Below are 20,569 nucleotides of genomic sequence, written 5' to 3'. Positions count from 1 at the left end.
GAGGAGGAATTGGAGAGAGAGAGAGAGAGAGGCAGAGGCGGCCGGGTGGGTGGTGGGCCCACCCTGGGAGCGGACAGATTTACGCTTTCCAGGATTGGAAGCGTAAACCAGATCCCTGGGCCTGACAAATTGGGCCTTGCCCATTTTCATCCTGGTGTTTATCAGCACATGTATTTTTTTTGTCCTTTTTTTTTGGGAAAATTGTAAAAACCACCCCATAAATCACTTGAAATTTGACATTTCACCCCATAAGTCATTTTGTTGCAAATACCCATCATCTACTTAGTTTTGTTGCAAAAACCACCCTAATGCACATATACTTAATCAAATCAGTTTATTATCGCTGATGTATGGTTATCTTAGGCTAAGCTAGCCAAGTCAATATTGTCCAAGTGTTTGCATTAGACTTTATTTTCCATATTTGATTGAACTTTTTTTTTCATATAGCGAAACTCAGTGCGACGACGTTTAAGCTCTCGTCTGCAATTTTATTTGTGGAGTCTCACCAAAAAAAATATCAAGAATACTCTAGAAGTATTTAATTTTAGTAAAAACCACATTAATCACTCACACTTTATGAAAACATATTGATTCGGTTAAGCATATGTTTACTGGGGTGGTTTTTACATAAAAAATTAGTAGGTGGGTGGACATTTGCAACAAAATAACTTATGAGGTGGAATGTCAAACTTCAAGTGATTTATGGGTTGGTTTTTGCAATTTTCCCTTTTTTTCAAACGGGATCTAAAAGTAAAGGTTACTAGTATATACTTAGGCTGTTTTTGATAGTAAGGGTTCCCAACCCTCTCCCTCGTTTTTCGCGCGCACGCTTTTCAAACTACCAAACGGTGTGTTTTTTTAAAAAAAAGATTCTATACGAAAGTTGCTTAAAAAATCATATTGATCTATTTTTGAAAAAAAATTAGCAAATACTTAATTAATCACGCGCTAATGGACTGCTCCGTTTTCCGTGCCAGAGGGTTGGGTTCCTAACCCAGAGGAACGAACGCAGCCTTAGAGCATCTCCAATAGCCTCTCCATTCCGAGAAGGCTAATGCACGATCGATCGCGGCCAGCGATTGGTTTTTTCTTTTCTTTTCCTCTTTTAGTAAATTTATACACCTAAAGTTTACACATCTATATTTTATCCACCTAAAGTTTGTAAAGCGAATGTTTATAAGTCAAAAGTTTATATATCCGACTCAAATTTAAATTCGAATTCAAATATTTTATATTTTCCTCTATTAGTAAGTTTATACACCTAAACTTTACACATCTAAAGTTTATACACTTAAAGTTTATAGATCAAAAGTTTATAAGTCAAAAGTTTACATACCCGATTCAAACCGATTCAAATTTGAATTTGAATTCAAGTATTAGTTTATAGACCCAAAGTTTATAAGTCAAAAGTTTACGTACCCGTTTTAAATTTAAATTTGAATTCAAATTTTTTATATATACTATTTCTATACATAAATTTTTTTAACTTTGTGTTTTTTTATTTTTTAAAAAACTTATGGTGTAGTAGGAAGAGAAGTAGGGGAATAGGAAGGAAGAAAGTAGTGTATAGGGGGATGGGGGGTGATCTCTCCAGGCGATCACCCGCCTATTAGCCGCCTCCTCTCATTTTACTCTCCAAGCCAAATTTTAGCCATTCTAGCCAAAACAACGTCCTCCAACAGCCTCTCAAACCAGATGGCTAAGCCATCTGGCTGACCAAAACCTTACCCCCACTAGCTAAATTTGGCCAGCCAAAATGATTAGTCATCAGTGGGCCTCACACGCATTCCTCCTCCCATCTCCTTTCCGCACACACACAACCATGGATGCGGCCGCGCTGCTCCTCCTCGCCGCGGCTGCCGCCGTGGCGCTCAAATGGCTGATCCTCGGGAGTTCCACCGCCAGGAGTAGGGTTGTCAACGAGCCGAGCTTGAGCAAGCTCGTCTGCCTGGCTCGAGCTCGATACAAGCTCGAGCCGAGCCTATAAAATGTTCGAGCTTTCCGATAGGCTCGGCTCGAGCTCGACTACCGAGCTTGATTTTTAAGTAAATAATATATATTTCAAAGATAATCTTAAAAAAATAATTAATTTCTAGTTCATTAATAGAAGAGGAAAAAAGAATAAAATAAATATATGATGTAAATATAACGTGTACAAATAACATATTTGATTTCCTAATTTGTTAAATAACAAAAAAAATCATATATTACTAGGCTCGTTGGTAGCTTGAGCTCGGCTCGACAAAGCTCGCGAGCCTCGAGCTTTTTTGACAGCCCTAGCCGGGAGGCTGGGCAAGAGGGCGCAGATGCCGCCAGGGAGCACGGGCTTGCCTCCCCGCAGCTGTAGAAGTCGTCGCTGGCAGAGTTGTTCGCGTTGAGCATGTCGTTCTCGGAGTCCATCGCCGCCCCTCCCTCGCCGCCCCCGCTCGCCGCGCGCCGGAGCCCCAAGAGCAGCGCCCACCGTGAGGAGGAAGCAATCGGGCCCGGGTGGTGAGGCGCCCGACCGGATTTGGGGCGGAGGGCGAGGGCGAGGCGAGAGGAGGGGTGGCCGGCGTCGAGCGCCCACACGCGGCGGCTGGTCTCACCAGCTGTTTCCGGTGGCCGCCGCGCAGCTGGGTGGGCTCGCTCCCGCCGCCGCCGTGCCCCAGGAGGAGATGAATGGAGCCTGTCACGGATTGGCAGGTTGGCGGCCGACCACGTGACCTTCGCCGCCTCCACAAGTCATCGTCGTCGCGAGCCTCCGCCACCACGCAGCTGGGCGGGCTCGCCCCCGCCGCCACCGTGCCCCAAGATGAAATGAACGGAGCCCGTCGCGGATCGGCAGCTTGTCGACCAACCGTCGTCGTCGTCGCAAGCCTCCGCCGTCATCGCCGCCGCACAGCTGGGCGGGCTCACCCTTGCCGCCGCCGTGCCCTAGGAGGAGATGAATGGAGCCTGTCGCGGATCGGCAGCTTGTCGGCCAACCACGTGACCTCCGCCGCCTCCACAGGTTGTCATCGTCGTCATCGCAAGCCTCCGCCGCCATCGCCGTCGAGGTAGATGGCGTGGGGAGGAGGCAGTAGTACATGAGGAGGAGGCAGTACCGCAGTAGCACATGAGTGGGGAAATTTGGTGTGGAAGAGAAGGAAGAAGGATAGTAGAGGCTGACATATGAGTCCTATTTGTCATAGATTTATAGTGGGGATGGTAGATGGAGAGACTGTTGGAGCGAGTTACTAGTGTGACTAGCTAAATCAGATGGAGAGTTGGCTAAATGAGTGTTTGGAGAGTTCAATTTGAAGAGGCTGTTGGAGATGCTCTTAGCGTCCCAAAATATAACACCTACAACTAGATTGGATATTTTACAGCACTACGGATTTAAATAAACCCCTGCATAGATTCATAATAATAATAGGATGTGGCTAATTCGATCTCAAGATGCTAAATTTTGGTACGGAGGTAGTGATAGCTTACGACATATTTCCTCCGTTTCACAATGTAAAACTTTCTAATATTGCTTAGATTCATATATATGTCTATATGAATATGGACAATGCTAGAAAGTATTACATTGTGAAACGGAGGGAGTACCTAATAGCTGTTATGATGCCCATAGTTAAGTTAACACATGAATTTTGTGATCCATTTACACCATAATTAACATAAGTATCACACCACTATTTTACAGATCAAAAAAAATTAAGCAAGTGCATAATTGGCTGGAATTATATTGATGAACTAATTAACGAATAAATTCCCTAGCTTAATGGAGACACTAGTAGCGTCACCATTCAAGATTCAACAATCAATATCAGCAGTGGAGGTGGAGCTAGCGAAGTGATGCCAGCCACGTTTGTTTGGTGGCATCCAGGTCGGCAGCTAAATGCATGCAGCTACCCCAATCTTCCTGCAAATGGTATAGCAAAACCGCAACCACCAAAACCACATGCGACCACGCGAGACCCATGTACCGGACCATCCTGCAAAAACGTCTGGAAACAAAAGACTACCCAAAATGAGTAATCCTCCCTCCCCATAATATAAGGAATTTTGATATTTTACTTGTATTGTTTGATCACTCATCTAATTCAAAAAAATTTGTGTAAATATAAAAAACAAAAAATTGTGCTTAAAATAATTTAGATAATAAAGTAAGTCACATAAAAAATAAATAATAATTCTAATTTCTTTTAAATAAGATGAATGATCAAATATAGTGTAAGTAAAATATCAAAATCCTTTATATTAGAGGATGGAGGGAGTAGAATTGAAAACAACTAAAGATAAATATGAGCAACCTGGTCCAGTAATGCACAAGCAAGAAAAGAAAATAAAAACAAAACAAGAGTGAACAAGTCAAAATCTCAACCTCAACTACCCCAAGCCTAGAGAGACTAGCGAACTCCATCAGCCCATTTTAAACGCAGTTTACATGTCTAACATTTGATTATCCGTTTTATTTTAATCTTTTTATAATTATTATTTTTTATTAGATGATAAAATATAAATAGTAATTTATGCGTGACTTATATTTTTTATTTTTTAAAAAAATTTAAAATAAAATGAATGAATGATTAAAGCTAGATACGAAAAACTGTGTTTAAAATGGGACGGAGGTACTCCCTCGTTTCACAATGTAAGTCATTTTAATATTTCTCACGTTTATATGTTCATATTGATATTAATGAATCTAGATAGATATATATGTCTAGATTTATTAACATTAATATATATGTGAGAAATATTAGAATGACATTGTAAAACGAAGGAAGTACTCTTTTATCTCGCTCGTGCGCGTTAGTTTCGCTTCGCTCGACATAAATAAAAAGAAAATTATAAAAAGCGGAGGCGGCTGGAGTGAAGTGGGCGAGGGCGCAAACCAGAGAGAGGTCACGAGATTATCGCCGGCCATGGCCGCCGCATCGTCGTCGCGTGTTCTGCTCGCCGCCGTCGCCGTCCTGGCCGCCGCCCTCGCGGGCTGCGGTGCGGGGGCGGCGCTGGACGACCCGGCGGGGCTCCTGCGGCGTGCGAAGGAGGCGGAGTTCGCGGGCTGGATGGTGGGGCTGCGCCGCCGGATCCACGAGAACCCGGAGCTCGGGTACGAGGAGTTCGCCACCAGCGAGCTCGTGCGCAGGGAGCTCGACGCGCTGGGGATCCCCTACAGGCACCCCTTCGCCGTCACCGGCGTCGTCGCCACCGTCGGCACCGGCGGCCCTCCCTTCGTCGCGCTCCGGGCGGACATGGACGCGCTCCCGATGCAGGTTCGCTACCTCTCTCCCTTGCTCTTCTTCGGTTCCCGAGGTTGTGCTCGGCCATTATCACTTCATGGTTTTGCTTCCGGTAGATTGATTTCGTGGTTCTTCTGTTCTCTAGGATCTGTCTCGATTGTTTGTGGAGGTCTCAAATAGCTGTGCTTACTCTTATACTTATTTTAATCATGAAAACAAATACTGCCGCCTTACGAGGACTTGCAGATTTATGTGAATTTGAGATATGGAGAGAGGACCATTAGAAATGTTAAAAGCTTGTGTTTAATACATGTACTGTATGCCAGTAACCAGCTCATCAAATCTTAAGGTAAATTGAAAGAAGTCTGGATGTGGAAATGGTAAATTGAAATCTGAGGTTTGGTCTTTGGTGTGATGGGTTCGGGCAGACACTCTTTTCGCAAGAAGAGGGATGTACGCTATCCTAATTAGGTATTTTCTAGCTGCTCCTTTTGATTAGGGACATCTGAGGACAAACTTTTTCTTATTATGGGATAGTAGGAATGAATCACACGCACAACTTACAAATAAATCCAATAAAACGTGAGTCATCTTTCCATCAATGGTGAAATGATGCTGATACAAATATGCTACATTTCTTTATCAGCAGTGACACATGATTTATGATCTACTTATCTGAGAGCTAGGACGCTAGGCCATTCCAATTCGATTATTTATTTACTCACTCCCCCTTTTTTTTTCATTTATCTGGACTAATAAGAACATATAGTGTTCTTTTTAATGTATTTTTATCATTTCAAGAGAAGCTACTTGTAGCTATATAGATTGTTTGCTGAGGAAGATCATAAATCTATACAATCGTATGACATATCTGAACTAAGGGAAGTTTCTTTTTTAAATACTAGGTGATACCCCGTGCTTTGTTGTAGGATTCATGGATGAGTATATGTTAAATATTGTCGAAATAATGAAAGTTGAAATGTTGAGAAAGTAATGTGAGGAAGATGATTTGTCACATACTTGTTGATTCTATAATATAATTTTGTAGATGATGTGGCATGCTTGCATGGGATTTAAAATAGGGTAGAATAGTAATTGCTAGTGAGTGAAGATGTGGCATGCTTGCATGGGATTTTAAATGGGCTAGAATAGTAATTGCTAGTAGGTGATGATGTGTCATACTTGCATGTTGAGCTTTAGCTTCTAATAATTGTTAGTGGGTAACAACTATATAGAAATATAGATTCTAATCCCAGTTGATGGTCATTAAATTGTTTGTTAGTGGTGAGTATGGTAGTTTTTGCTCTGGTAAAATTGAAATATGGCTAAGCTGTACCTCGCTATCGGTTTGAAAAGGCTAAGTTAACTTACCTTAATGTGTCGATCTTCAGGAAAGTGTGGAATGGGAGCACAAGAGTAAAGTGCCTGGAAAGATGCATGGGTGTGGTCACGATGCACATGTTGCTATGCTGTTGGGTTCTGCCAGGATACTTCAGGAACACCGTGATGAGCTGAAGGTTGGCTAAAAGATTTTCTTTCTGATATTTATTAAGAATTATAAATTTACCATCGTACAATAAAATTCTGTGATATAACTAATATGCTTATCCTATTTAACCGTTTTACTTGTGTCTTGTCTTAGAGCATGATTCCTTTTTAAGAAAATAGTTGTTTGTTCATTTGACACTAAAATGTAATCAACTAATACCAGTTTGGTGTAATGCCAGGGAATATGTTGACAGGGTATTTTGTGTTATATATCAGTTTTAATGCCTGAGCTACTAGCTCGTCCTGTTTATTCCAGCCATGATAAGGAAGCATTTTTCTATTCTATTGGAAATTAGGTCTTAAAGTACTACTATGTGATAAAGTGAATATTTATTGGAAACTATTCTTTTGTGGGCACTAGGTCTTTGTGATGTTTATGTATGATAGAAAACTTTCTTTTCGTTTAGTAATTGAAAATAAGGTGCCATCCATATCTTCAAAGATGATGCACATAATTTTGAGACGGAAAAAAAAGCATTGAAACAGGAACTAAAGAGTGTCATGCATAAAATTATAGAGTAGTCTATTCAATACATCATCCTTTAGTTTATCCATTCCACTACAACAAACAATATTTCCTCCCTCACAAAAAAAGAAGATTCCCTAAATCATGAAATCAACAAGCAAGATTTCATTTTCCATTTCCTTACCACCTCTTCAAGGAATGGATGGTATGTTTGTGGCTATTTCAATTTTATTTTGATTTTTAAAGAACATCTTATATTCTTATTCAACCTCTTACTATATGAAATACAATGTTGCTCTTTGCGGAGAAAGTTCATGTGCATTTTTTTTTGTTAGCAATTGATTACACCCTACGCCATGTGGGATGGGGAATTTTGCCCCTACGTTTCTCTGTTCAGTGTTATACAAAGTGCACTACTTGGTTGCTCCTATTTCAGTTTTTTTATTAAAAGAAGTTCAACCCTTGAATTTCAATTTCTTTACCCTTTCTCTTGTTACAAAGTCTTCTTGATAACTGTAGGGTACCGTAGTACTTGTTTTCCAACCAGCTGAGGAAGGTGGTGGTGGGGCAAAGAAAATGATAGATGATGGAGCTGTGGAAAATATAGAGGCCATTTTTGGGGTTCATGTTGCTGATGTTGTACCTATTGGTGTGGTGGCATCCAGGCCAGGACCTGTAATGGCAGGGAGTGGATTCTTCGAGGCAGTAATAAGTGGAAAGGGAGGGCATGCTGCACTTCCCCACCACACTATAGATCCAATACTGGCTGCATCAAATGTTATTGTAAGCCTTCAGCAACTTGTTTCCCGGGAAGCTGATCCCCTAGACTCACAGGTGAGTTACTTTATTCTATACCTATATTTCTAAGGAAAAAAATGCATGTTCTTGATTAATTTTTTTTATATAGTCTTTGTGTGGTTTACATAATTTATTTTTGTGTAGAGAATTTGTCACTCTGACACACTTGGTTGTAGTGGTGTACAAGTCCAGTTAGCTAAATAAATGGTGTATAGAATTGTATTTGCTTAGAATTTTGCCAGAAAATAAATGGTGTATTTGCACATTGACAGGATCCAAGGATGAATAATAGCACATATCTTTAACAAAACTTTTGGGATTTGATTACTGCATACTGCAGGCTAGCTAACCACATATTAATATGGAAGCTCTATACTTCTGTCATACATCCTGTTATGATTTCATCATTCAAGTTTTATGATTTGGTTATTAGACTGTTGAAGTTCCAAGCTCAAGATTTCATACTTGAAATGATTATATGAACATTACAGTTTTACAGATAACAGAACTTGTTTTCATTTAATTATTTACTTCTTATCCGTCATCAATTTTTCCAATGGTTTGGTATAAGTTTTGTTAAATATGATGCTACTAATCATTTGTTCCTCTCACATTGCCATGTGAGTTGCACTTTGTGTATACTCCAGAATGTAAGTCTTTCCCCTCTTGGTGGCTTTGTTTTTCAGGTAGTAACAGTAGGAAAATTTCAAGGAGGTGGAGCCTTCAATGTCATCCCTGATTCTGTTACAATTGGTGGCACCTTCCGAGCCTTTTTAAAAGAGAGTTTTAATCAATTGAAGCAGCGAATTGAAGAGGTAACTGCAATGCATTCTGTTGTTATTTCTGGTCTTCCAGATTCTTAATTCTGAACTGAGCATTAGGTTCTCTTAGAAAGGATGGAAGAGAAAAACATAGGAGTTGTTGCTTTGTAAAGTGGTATTGGCACTTGATACCTTGGATTACATTTGTTAATGTAAAGCTTGCTATTGACACAGCCTATGACTGTCACAGTCCAAGTGTTAAGATTGAATAGTACAATTTGCAGTATTGGAAAAGTTCTCACCAGTATCTGTGCAATACTGACTAGAACCTTTATGATTTAAATCATTTGTGGTAAATCACAATTCAGATGCTTTGCAGACGTTCTGAGCTGCCCTCATGTTCGTTTTTCTTGTGTCAGGTCATTGTGTCACAAGCATCCGTGCAGCGGTGCAATGCTGTCGTAGACTTCCTCGACAAAGACCGCCCTTTCTTCCCTCCAACAATCAACAGCGCGGGGCTCCACGATTTCTTTGTGAAGGTAGCTAGCGAGATGGTTGGCCCCAAGAATGTCAGGGACAAGCAGCCACTGATGGGTGCCGAGGACTTCGCCTTCTACGCTGATGCGATTCCTGCAACTTACTACTACTTCCTGGGCATGTACAACGAGACTCGCGGACCGCAGGCGCCTCACCACTCCCCCTACTTCACCATCAACGAAGACGCCCTGCCCTACGGTGCAGCCTTGCAAGCATCACTAGCTGCTCGCTATCTGCTTGAGCACCAGCCCCCTACCACTGGTAAGGCGAAAGCACATGACGAGCTGTAGGTACGGACACTTTCGCTCTCTCCCTCTCCTTCTCTCTCGTGAACGAATTCTCTTTATTGAACGCGAATGATAAAGATTGGCAAGATAGAATTCTGTCAAATTAAGGTGGCATGCCCATCGATTCTGTATTTCTAGGTGCCATGTGTGACTGATGTACATATACTCCTGATTACTGCGCATTCCAATTAGCAAATTTGGTACTTCTGCTTCATTTGCACTTGAGCATTGTTCAGTAAGATACATGATTGTGGAACATGGAAAACGTGGCTGTTAGTCGCCCGATTGTGGCTGATGGCATATGGGCACCGGACAGACGTGTTTCGTGCCTGACTCTTCACTTGTCCTATTAAATTGATCCTGGTTAGTTTTAACACATAAGCATCTAGCACCTCTCTTATCCTATGTGACATGCCTAAGACAGTTATTCGTTGGTAAGTTGCAAGTATTCCTTTATGCGCATGCATTTTGTCCTATTGAATTGAAACCAGTTTGTTGCACACACCTCTCTTATCCTATGTGACATGTCTAAGACAGTTATTCGTTGGTAAGTATCCCTCTAAGCACATGCATTGTTATAAGCTACTAGTTTGGTAGTAAATAGTAATTGAGGCCATTCAGCGTCCAGGTGTTGGCACGGATGTAGATATGTTGCTTTCGCTATCCTAACAGCATACTACTCCCTCCGTTTCACAATAAAAATCATTCTAGCATTTTCCACATTAATATTGATGTTAATGAATCTAGACATATATGAATGTGGGAAATGCTAGAATGACTTATATCGTGAAACGGAGGAAGTAGCTTTTAGTTGTTACAAGAAACAAAAGCTGAATAGAGCTTTGTGGCGATAGAAGCTATAAGAGCAAGTTCAATGGTATAGCCGACTATTCTAAAAAAAATTCCTATGTACGTCAACAATAGTCGACTATAGGAGTAACTTGTACGATAGCTAACCTCTGTACCTTCTATAATCCCTTAACATACTCCTTCAGTACTACTCCCTCCGTCACAGAATATAAGGTGGTGTTTGGATCCTTTAGTCCTAGGACTAAAATTAATCGATTAAAAACTTTAGTCCATAATTGTTTGGATGTAGAGACTAAGAGCAAGGCTAATAATATAGCCGACTTGTTGGCTATACGGTTCTTTGCAGTCTTCTCTCAGTTTACCCAGATAATAGTTAGCTCTTTATAATTAATATAGGACCCACTTGTCTCTTTCACAAAATTTCTTGGTTTTTTGTTCAAGCCGGTTGTAAGTTTACAGCCTGCTTCTCCTCTCTTCTCTCCTCCACCTCAGCATTTAGTCGGCTTACAGCCTACTATTATACTTGCTCTAAAAGGGACTAAGGTTATTAATTGCACTATACAAAGATCATGTTACCCCTAAAACCATGCAAAGAGAGGGTTGTGTGAGGGGGCAGTGGGTGGAAAGAAGCAACTTTAGGGTGTGTTCGGAACCTCTGGTTCCCAACCTAAGTGCCCGCACGGAAAACGGAGCAGCGATTAGCGGGTGATTAATTAAGTATTTTCTAAATTTTTTTCAAAAATGGATTAAATTGTTTTTTAAGCAATTTTCGTATAGAAACTTTTTGCAAAAAACGCACCGTTTAGCAATTTGGAAAGCGTGTGCGCGAAAAACGAGGGAGATGGGTTGGTATGAGGGGCTGCCGAACACAGCCTTAGTCCCTATAAGCTCCTCCCATATGGACTAATGGACTAATGCACTTTTAGTCCCTTTTAGTTACCCCTGTTTGGGACATTAGGGACTAAAGGGGACTAAAGTGAAGGAAGTTTTAGTCCTTCCAACCAAACATTCCCTAAGTATTTTTAGAGTTGAGCACAGTTACTAAGAGGGCAAAATTTGCTATAGGACATCCAAAAAATATGTAATTAGCCGGTGGACGCCGTAAGATCACGGATTTTGTAGGGCACTACCAAAATGTGATAATTAGCTTGTAGACACTTGGAGCATTATTTTATTATTTTTGGAGGAAAAAATGTGAGAGGATTTTCGATTTGCTGAGAATGCCCCTGGTGGCGCACGACGTTATCCCGACTAGGTCAAGTCGAACCAGACCCAGTCGGTCTCATCGCCGCACCACATATCCCAACCTAACCCTAGCCTGCGACTGAGGAGGCGGTGGCGGCAGCCCAGATCGGCGACTAGCTTCGGCGAGGGCAACGGTGATCCTGACCAGCGAACAGCTTCGGTGAGGGTGACGGTGAGTGAACCAGAGGCGGTGGCTTTGGTGGCTGCAGCGGGCGAGCGGTGCTGAAAGATGGATGGCTCGGCTTCATCCTCGATGGTATGTCGCCGCACTGGTGAGTTACCCTTGGGGAGATGTCCACTGTGTGGGACGCAGCTAGAGGCACGAACATCGAGGAACCCAAAGAATCCGAACAAGAACTTTGTGAAATGCCCTTATCTTAAACATGTGAGTATATGATTTTAGTATTTTACTGTTGGTTGAATTCTATACTTGGTTGTTCAGTGAGTTAATTCAATAAGATTTGCCTTTGTAGATAGCATGCGTGTAAATTTTTCATGTGGGAATCAGTACGGCGGATGGTCTTAAAAAGTTATGTAAATGATGGTTAGAATTAGGAAAAAATGGTCATTCAAGATGGGAAGAATTAGCGAAAGAAAGGGCATGAAAAGAGTTAGCACTGGCATTCCAAAAAAAATTGAGGGAAGACTGCACGAGAGCCAGGTGTGGACCTCTGTCACAACAACGAACACCAACTGCTCCCATGTGAAGCGGGGACCACCCCCGCAACGGCACAACCAATCTTACTCCCTCTCTCCCACCATACAAGAGGTTTTGAGTTTTTACATGCAATATTTAACCACTCATCTTATTTAAATTTTTTTAAAATTATTATTTATTTTATTTGTGACTTACTTTATTATCCATGATACTTTAAGCACAACTTTTTGAGTTTTTGCTTGCAATATTTAACCACTCATCTTATTTAAATTTTTTTAAAATTATTATTTATTTTATTTGTGACTTACTTTATTATCCACGATACTTTAAGCACAACTTTTCGTTTTGAGTGGTCAAACGTTGTAACCAAAAACTCAAAATCCCTTTATATCGTGGGACGGAGGAAGTATTCTTCTACTCAGGCTCAGCTGTGTCTGTGCAACTGCTAATGCTTGCTTAACCTTGACGCAGGCCGACCAGGCCAGACTATTTTCAATCGCTTTCCCTTCCATCATTCACTCACTCATTCATTCATCCCGGCGTGCGACTCGTGTCGGGTCCCCAACACAACACCACACCACACACATTCCAGATCGTTCCACCAAACACCCTTAGGCCAAAGGTTCACAACCCCGATACCGAATCAAAATCCCATCGGGAATTCGCAGAATCCGTCGTAAAACCAATAAACTGTGAATCATTTTTTGTCAAAATTTTAAAGTTCAGTTTAGATTTATTTGAACTCAACAAGAAAAACTAAGTGGTTTGTATTTTCGACCAGGTCCGAAAAGTCCGGATTTCACGAAATCTGACTATATTCTACTGGAATTGGGAACCCTGCTTAATCACATAGCATCACAAATACAGAATAATAACAACAACAGTGAAGTAATACGTAATAATAATAATCATAATAATATCAATAACGATCTCTCAGAACAGTGTACTCAAGTGGTAAATACACAGATCCCAAACCCATCACACCAAAAGACTACCAAAATAAATAAACCAGTAGTAGTAACAGTCTAACAGATACTAATAATCCCCATCTCAAATCCTCCTCACTCCAAACCAACCCGTAAAACCCCATAGATCCAACCAAAAAACAATGCCTCCACACGCACACGTCATCATCGCTACTAAGCTCTAATACTAAATGCTAAGTAAGACTCGCACGACCACTGTACTGCTAGATCTGAAGCAAAAGCATTCAGAGGAAGAAGAACGCTTCAGTGGCGGAGCAAGGCGAGGAGGAGGCCGGCGACGCAGCACACGGAGAGAGGCGCCGAGACGGCCGCCACCGCGCCGGAGGTCGGGGCGGGTGCCGGCGCGTCGGCGGCGGACGCCACGGTGGCCAGCGCGGCCGCGGCCACCACGGCGAAGGCGATCACGGCGGCTGCGGAGAACCTGGCCATTGCTACTCCTGATCGATCGGCGCGGCGGCGGAGGAGGAGAGAGCTAGGGTTTGGGGGCGCTGGAGATGCGGAGGCGGTGGCGGCGATGGAATGGGAGGAGAGGAGGAAGAGGGTCTCGGGGCTTTTTATAGCGGAAAGGTAAGTACTCCATTAACAGCCTGGATTGAGATTTGCGGCTAATTAATCGCGTTAATTAATTCCGGATTATGTGGGATTCTGGGGGAGCTTAACAGCGAAGCAAATTTGATTTAAATTAGGGTGTGCGGGTGGGGGCCCACGGTGACAGCGTATCCGTTACGAGGGGTTGGATGAAGGGACGGCCAAAGTTTGGTGCTGGAAAGGGATGCCTGCCTGCCACGCCTAATCCCAGGGCATATTGCTTTGCTGGCCATTTTACTTTCGGAATATTTGACCTGTGATCAATGCATCTTTTTTATACAAAAATTATGAAACGAACAAAAATAACTATATACTATCATACCAAATATTATTAAATTTTGTTGTACTTTTAAAAAAGCTTATTTCAAACTGAGGTCCTACTCCATCCGTTTCATAATATAAAACTTTCTAGTATTGTTCATATTCATATAGATGTTAATGAATATAGACATATCATTAATATCTATATGAATGTGGACAATGATAGAAAGACTTATATTATGAAACGGAGAAAATATTTGTTTATATTTATAAGCCAGTTTAGGAGCAGAAAAGTCTAAGCTTAAATAAATGGGTAGTTTTTTTAAGCTTATGTAAGGTGTATGGGAAACTTTACTGTTAAATTTAGGAATTTGAATCTATTTGCTTCTGAAAAAAACTGACTTGACTAAACCAGTAAATCTAAACTTAGGTCGAGTTTAGTTCCAAACTTTTTTTTTTCTAAACTTCCAACTTTTCCATCACATCCAAACTTTCTATACACACAAACTTTTAACTTTTCCGTTACATCGTTCCAATTTCAACCAAACTTTCAATTATAGCGTGAACTAAACACACCCTTATCTAGAGAGGCCTTTAGTAACTTGCAAACGTAGAAATTTAACGACACATCTCCGATCTCGGTCAATAGGATAATTGGGTCGTATTGGTCAAGTGCATCCTCCACTTCTTCTAAGCTAAGCTAAGCTAGCGTTGTTTTTGCTCAGATATTTTCAAAAAAAAAAAGTGCAAAAACACTTCTATTGAAGAAAGGAGCTTAAATGTATGCATTAATTCCACTATAGACTACTCCCTCCATCCCATAATATAAGGGATTTTGACTTTTTACTTGCATTGTTTGACTATTTGTCTGGTTCAAAAAATTTTGGAATTATTATTTATTTTATTTGTGACTTACTTTATTATCTAAAGTACGTTAAGCACAACTTTTCGTTTTTTATATTTGCACAAATTTTTTGAATAAGACGAGTGGTCAAACAGTACAATCAAAAAAATCAAAATGGGACGGAGGGAGTACTAATCAAGGTTGCTAACTTTAGAAGAAGAGTTACATGAAGAACTGTATGCACTATTTACTCTCTGCTAAAATATACTTCAGCAACTTTATATCAGATTATACATTACTTATTACAACGAATCTAAATAGAGCACTAGATTACTACTATATTTTAAATAGATAAAGTATTTTTTTTCTGCAGACGGTGAAGTCGTGTCATTCAATGGTTAGCACTTCCAGCGCCAAAGAATTCCGATACAAAACAGTGAAGTAATCAAAGAATTCCGATACAAAACAGTGAAGTATAAAAAAAGATAGCGAGGGACGAGCTGATGCCGTTTGGAACCGGAATTTTTTGTTTGGAGTGTACTGGTTTCTTCCTGTAAACGTCTTTTTCTCTTAGTTGTCAATTTTGTCTCTCTCTAATACGATCGAAAGCTACAAAGAATTTGACAGGATTAACTTCCAGTAGGTCCATCGTTAGTTGAGAAATAGACACATGCTCTGTTCATTTTCTTACCTGACAACCCTAAACGATCTTCTTACCAAAAACTTATTTTTGACACTTGGTATCCAGTTGCTTTTATGATTGTCACATCACTTAATGCAACATAACTATGGTCTTGTCTAAGGAGCTTAAAATTATGAGAAACAGCTGATGAGAATCTGGAGAAACTAGAAAACCTAGCTTCTAACTTCTATTTCATTTTCTGAATTCTACAACTACAATTTATCATAATCTAAGTGGAAATATGAACTATTTGGTGAAGCTTCTGGCAGCTAGAGAAATATGAACGGTTTGGGGGAAGCTTCTGGCAGCTGGAGATTTAATGAGAAGCTGCAGCCGCTAGAAACTCCCCCAAACAATCCCTACACCATTTCATTTGTGTTGGAATCGTGGACTCTGTTGCTTAAGGCTTGTTTCCCTGAAATCATATGAACTCAGGGAAGTATTGTTTTGAATTTTGAAGGATTTTTTCCCAAAGTAGGTTGTTTGGAACACTGGATTGGAGGTTGCCTAATTCCATAGGACTGCATTCCTGTACCTCAACACAACAATTAGGCACATGAGCTCAAAAGTCATTTTATTTTGTTCCCTTTTAAGAAGTCCAACGCAATTCCTCACTTTGTTCCCCTTTGTTTTGGATGCAGAGATGAGCTATTCCCTTATTTGTCGTAAGTACATTTTTAGATTTGTTAAATTATGTTTTAATAAAAATCTTTCTATACATTGGTTTCTTAAAAATCCTCAAATTAATTTATTGTTCAAGTTTATATTATTCAATATTTGATTAATAATTTGCTAATATCGTGTTTTCGATGGCACCGATCGGCTCAGCCAAAGAGCTAAAGCGAAAGGGGCCTTTGTCACCCTATGATTCTTCCGAATTCGCGTGTTATTTTTCTGTGAGCTATTCAAACATAGTATCGCCTATCAAATTCAGGTGTTTGCAATTCATGCAGGATTTAGTACTACGGAACATTTTAATCTTATGTTCCTTTTATTCCTGTATTATCAAAATCTTTTGTTCCAAATTAAAGGAGCCCTAAACAGTACTTCCTTCGTCAAAAAAAGACAAACCCTGGTTTCCGTGCCCAACGTTTGACCGTCCGTCTTATTTGAAAAAATTATGAAAAAAAATTAAAAAGACAAGTCACGCACAAAGTATTAATCATGTTTTATCATCTAACAACAATAAAAATACGAATTATAAAAAAATTTCATATAAGACGGACAGTCAAAGTTGGACACGGAAACCCAGGGTTTGTTTTTTTTTTTTTTGGACGGAGGGAGTATAATGGAAAATGATGTCGCGCCACACGCTTGCACTCACTGTTTCACCAGGTTCAAAAAATAGGATGGATTGTATCGTTGCTTTTTTTTCCCCTTGAAAGCAGTCCTGCCGAGTTTCTCCTCACGGAGTCCCACAGATTAGGAAAAAGACGAAGAAAGCAAACCAAGAAAAGTGAAGTGAAACAGAAAGCAGGAGCCTTAGGGCACGAGCAGTGCAAGACACGCATAGCGTGCCTATGGTCTATTTATGCGACGAAATTGGCCCGAAAGCTACGCACCCTACAGTGCACGTGACCCACAGTACTCTACTAAGCCAGAACTCCTAGCCGAACGAAATTAGAGTTAAATTTTTTTACTTACCCCTTCGTGCTTATCCTCTATGAAAAAAAAAAAAAACCCGTCACTCCTCATTCCCGCGCCGCTCCCCCCCAAAATAATAATAATAATAATAATAATAATAATAAATCCGTCGTTTCTCCTCGCCATCCCCGCGCCCCTTCTCCTCCCTACCGGCACCGCTTCTCCCCCCAAATCCGCCTGTCGGTGATATGGGACCGGGAGTATTGCGCCCGGAGGCTTGAGGCAGATGGAATCGCCCACGTGGCCTGGCACCTTCGGGGACGTCGGGCCCGAGGGTGAGGTGTCCGCCCTCCTCCTGATTTCCCCGAGGGGGGGTCGGGTTGCTCCTGCCCCGGCCCCGAGGGCCGAGGTGCCCCGACCCCTTGTGGGGTTTGCACTATGTACATAGGTTGGGTGAACACGGTAGGGCTCACCTAACCGCATTTATTGCGGTCTGGTCAAGCGTGTCACGCTGCATGCAGCGCAATGCAGCGCGCTCTTTTATCCGGTCTGTGACCAGTCACAGACCGGTCAGATCAACGGTTAGGTGGCGACTGGCGGTCTGACGCACGCCTCGCCCCGTCCCGTCAAGACGAGAGCCTCTAGGCACTCGTCCCCAGCTGGAGCTAGCGTGTTACATCCCAGAGATGGCACGTTAGCCCCGATCGATATATGCCAGGCTTCATCCTAACCATTACAGGCAAGATGTTGTGTGAAGAAGGGCAAACATGCACGTTGCTAAGCTGACACGCGGTGGACAAGAATGACCGATTTGTGACCGGTCTGACACTGCTCATGTCGTCAGCGCACAGCCACGTTCCCACGACGCGCCTGCCCCCGGCAGAAGTGGAGGTAGGTATGTGCCGTCCCTTCAGAAGGACGTTCGGAGGGCAACCGTGCAAATCTCCGTCCATTTACATAAAGAGAAGAAAAGTCCAGTTTGGAAAGGAAAGGGTACATGTGGTATCCCCTTAAGATATAAAAGGAGGACCATGCCCACAAAGAGAGAGAACGGGATTTTCCCGGGAGAGGAGAGGGCTGGTTGATATTTTGTAACTTGTTCTTACACAGATCCACCAAAAACACAGGAGTAGGGTATTACGCTTCCCAGCGGCCCGAACCTGTATACATCGTCCGTGTCTCGCGTTTCTTCCTGGCACGCGATCTTTCCACATACAGAGAGAGCTTGAGATCTCACCCTAAGCCCCCGGCCGAACTAGCAAAGGGGGGCCTGCACGGTCTCCCGGTGAGGAGCCACGAGCTCCGTCATCTGGCGCGCCAGGTAGGGGGCTCAGCGTGTGTTTTCTGAGCTCTCATACTCTTCCGTGTGCGCCAAGTTTTTCTTGTTCAGCCTAATGGCCGAGCAAGCAAAGGTGCACGACCTCTCTCCGAGTGTGAGCGGCGACGACGGGGAGCCAAACCCACGCCGTCGAGCTCGTACTCCCCCACCTCCTCCACACCAAAATCCTAAGCAGGGGGAGGCACTCGAGAGAGTCGAAAAATCCGCAGCATCGCCAGTCGCGGGTGGTGCAGGAGAACGGCGAGATGGGGAGCGTCGCCTCCTCGTCTACGGTGACGGCAGCACGCCTCAGGGCGCGCTTCAGGCTGTTGGCGCGCTCCTACGTCACCCGCCTGTCGTCCCTGACCCGGAGTCTCCAGCCCAGCGATGGCTGGACGACGTGGCCAACTTGGTCATGACGGTACAGCAGCGCCTGGGTGCTGGTGGACGGTCCGCCACCACCAAGACCTCCGGCGCCGCCACTACCGGTTCCGCGTCGTCAAGACGGAGGGCGCGGCGAGCGGCGGCTGTTGCACGCCATTCGGCTGCCACTCCCTCGTCGGCACCTCCGACTCGGGAGGATCAGCATGGAGAGCCGGATGCCCGCCTCGACATCGAGCGTCGGCGTAATAGCCGGCGTACTCCCCGCGCAACGGAGGGCGCCTCTTCGTCCAGAGTGTCACCTCGACATGGACGTGAGGACCAGCCCTCCGTGCCCCCGGTTGGTGGTGTTGGCTGTAGAGCCTTTGTGGCGAGTCTTCGGAATGTCCGTTGGCCCCCAAGGTTCCGGCCCACCATCACCGAGAAGTATGATGGGAGCGTCAACCCCACCGAGTTTCTCCAGGTCTATACGACCGGGATCGAGGCCGCTGGGGGAGACGACAGGGTCATGGCGAATTTCTTTCCCATGGCCCTGAAGGGACAGGCGCGGGGTTGGCTAATGAACCTGCCACCCGCGTCGGTCCACTCCTGGGAGGATCTGTGCCAGCAGTTCACCATGAACTTTCAAGGCACCTATCCACGCCCAGGTGAAGAAGCGGACTTGCACGCAGTACAGCGAGGGGATGATGAATCCCTTCGCTCGTACATTCAGCGTTTCTGCCAAGTCCGCAATACTATACCTTGCATCCCTGCACACGCGGTGATCTACGCGTTCAGGGGGGGTGTGCGGCACAACCGCATGCTCGAAAAGATTGCCTCCAAAGAGCCCCAGACTACCGCAGAGCTTTTTCAGCTCGCGGACCGAGTGGCTCGTAAGGAGGAGGCCTGGACCTGGAACCCCTCCGGTTCCGGTGTGGCAGCTTCGGCCGCCCCCGGATCCGCCGCTCAGACAGGGCGGCGTGACAGGAGGAGGAAGAAAAGGTCGGTCCATTCCGGCGACGAGGGTCACGTCCTCGCCGTCGAGGGCGCTCCGCGGGCCACCCGAAAGGGGAGGCCTGCGAGCAACAAAAAGAAAGAGGCTGGTACTCCCAGCAGGGAGCGCCCAGCCAGCAAGTGGTGCTCCGTCCACAACACCTCCCTCCACGATCTCGCGGACTGTCGCGCAGTCAAAAACTTGGCTGAGCGAACGAGGAAGTGGGAGGAGGACAGGAGGCAGGAACGCCGTGAGGGCAAGTCCGCGGCAGTTCCCTCCGGTAAACGGCGAAGTGAGGCCAAACAGAAGGCCCCCGCCGTTGACATCGATGACGGTGATGATGACCTAGGTTTCCAAGAACCTGGGGCCACCATTGCCACTGTCGACGGGGGAGCGTGTGCTCACGTTTCTCGCCGGAGTTTCAAGGCCATGAGGCGAGAGCTTCTCGCCGCGGCCCCTACTCATGAGGTGACGCGTCGGGCGCGGTGGTCGGAGGTGGCCCTCACCTTTGACCAGACCGACCACCCACCGTGCGTTGCCCGAGGAGGGCAGATTGCGATGGTGGTTTCCCCCACCATCTGCAATGTGAAGTTGGGGCGTGTCCTCATAGATGGAGGAGCGGCTCTCAACGTTCT

At 43.8% G+C, this 20,569-nt stretch overlaps 1 protein-coding gene across 1 annotated transcript; it reads left to right on the top strand.

Annotated features, from left to right (window-relative positions):
* The first annotated feature begins 4,807 nt into the window (after positions 1–4,807).
* LOC4324686 (IAA-amino acid hydrolase ILR1-like 1) lies at positions 4,808–9,868 on the top strand. Its single transcript, NM_001428148.1, has 5 exons — positions 4,808–5,240; positions 6,599–6,724; positions 7,741–8,055; positions 8,706–8,834; positions 9,200–9,868. Exons 1-5 carry the CDS (start codon positions 4,890–4,892, stop codon positions 9,605–9,607), a joined length of 1,329 nt encoding a protein of 442 aa, NP_001415077.1. The 5' UTR covers positions 4,808–4,889; the 3' UTR covers positions 9,608–9,868.
* The last annotated feature ends 10,701 nt before the right edge of the window (positions 9,869–20,569 follow it).

The sequence above is a fragment of the Oryza sativa genome, chromosome 1 (assembly GCF_034140825.1).
Source record: "Oryza sativa Japonica Group chromosome 1, ASM3414082v1".
NCBI lineage: Eukaryota > Viridiplantae > Streptophyta > Magnoliopsida > Poales > Poaceae > Oryza > Oryza sativa.
Note: the sequence above shows the minus strand (reverse complement) of the source record. Positions and strands in the feature narration are given on the sequence as shown.

Coding starts and splice junctions, on each gene's coding strand:
- LOC4324686 (NM_001428148.1), top strand. CDS start 4,890: ATGGCCGCCGCATCGTCGTCGCGTGTTCTGCTCGCCGCCGTCGCCGTC. Junction 6,725..7,740: donor AACACCGTGATGAGCTGAAG/GTTGGCTAAAAG, acceptor TGATAACTGTAG/GGTACCGTAGTACTTGTTTT. Junction 8,056..8,705: donor CTGATCCCCTAGACTCACAG/GTGAGTTACTTT, acceptor TTTGTTTTTCAG/GTAGTAACAGTAGGAAAATT.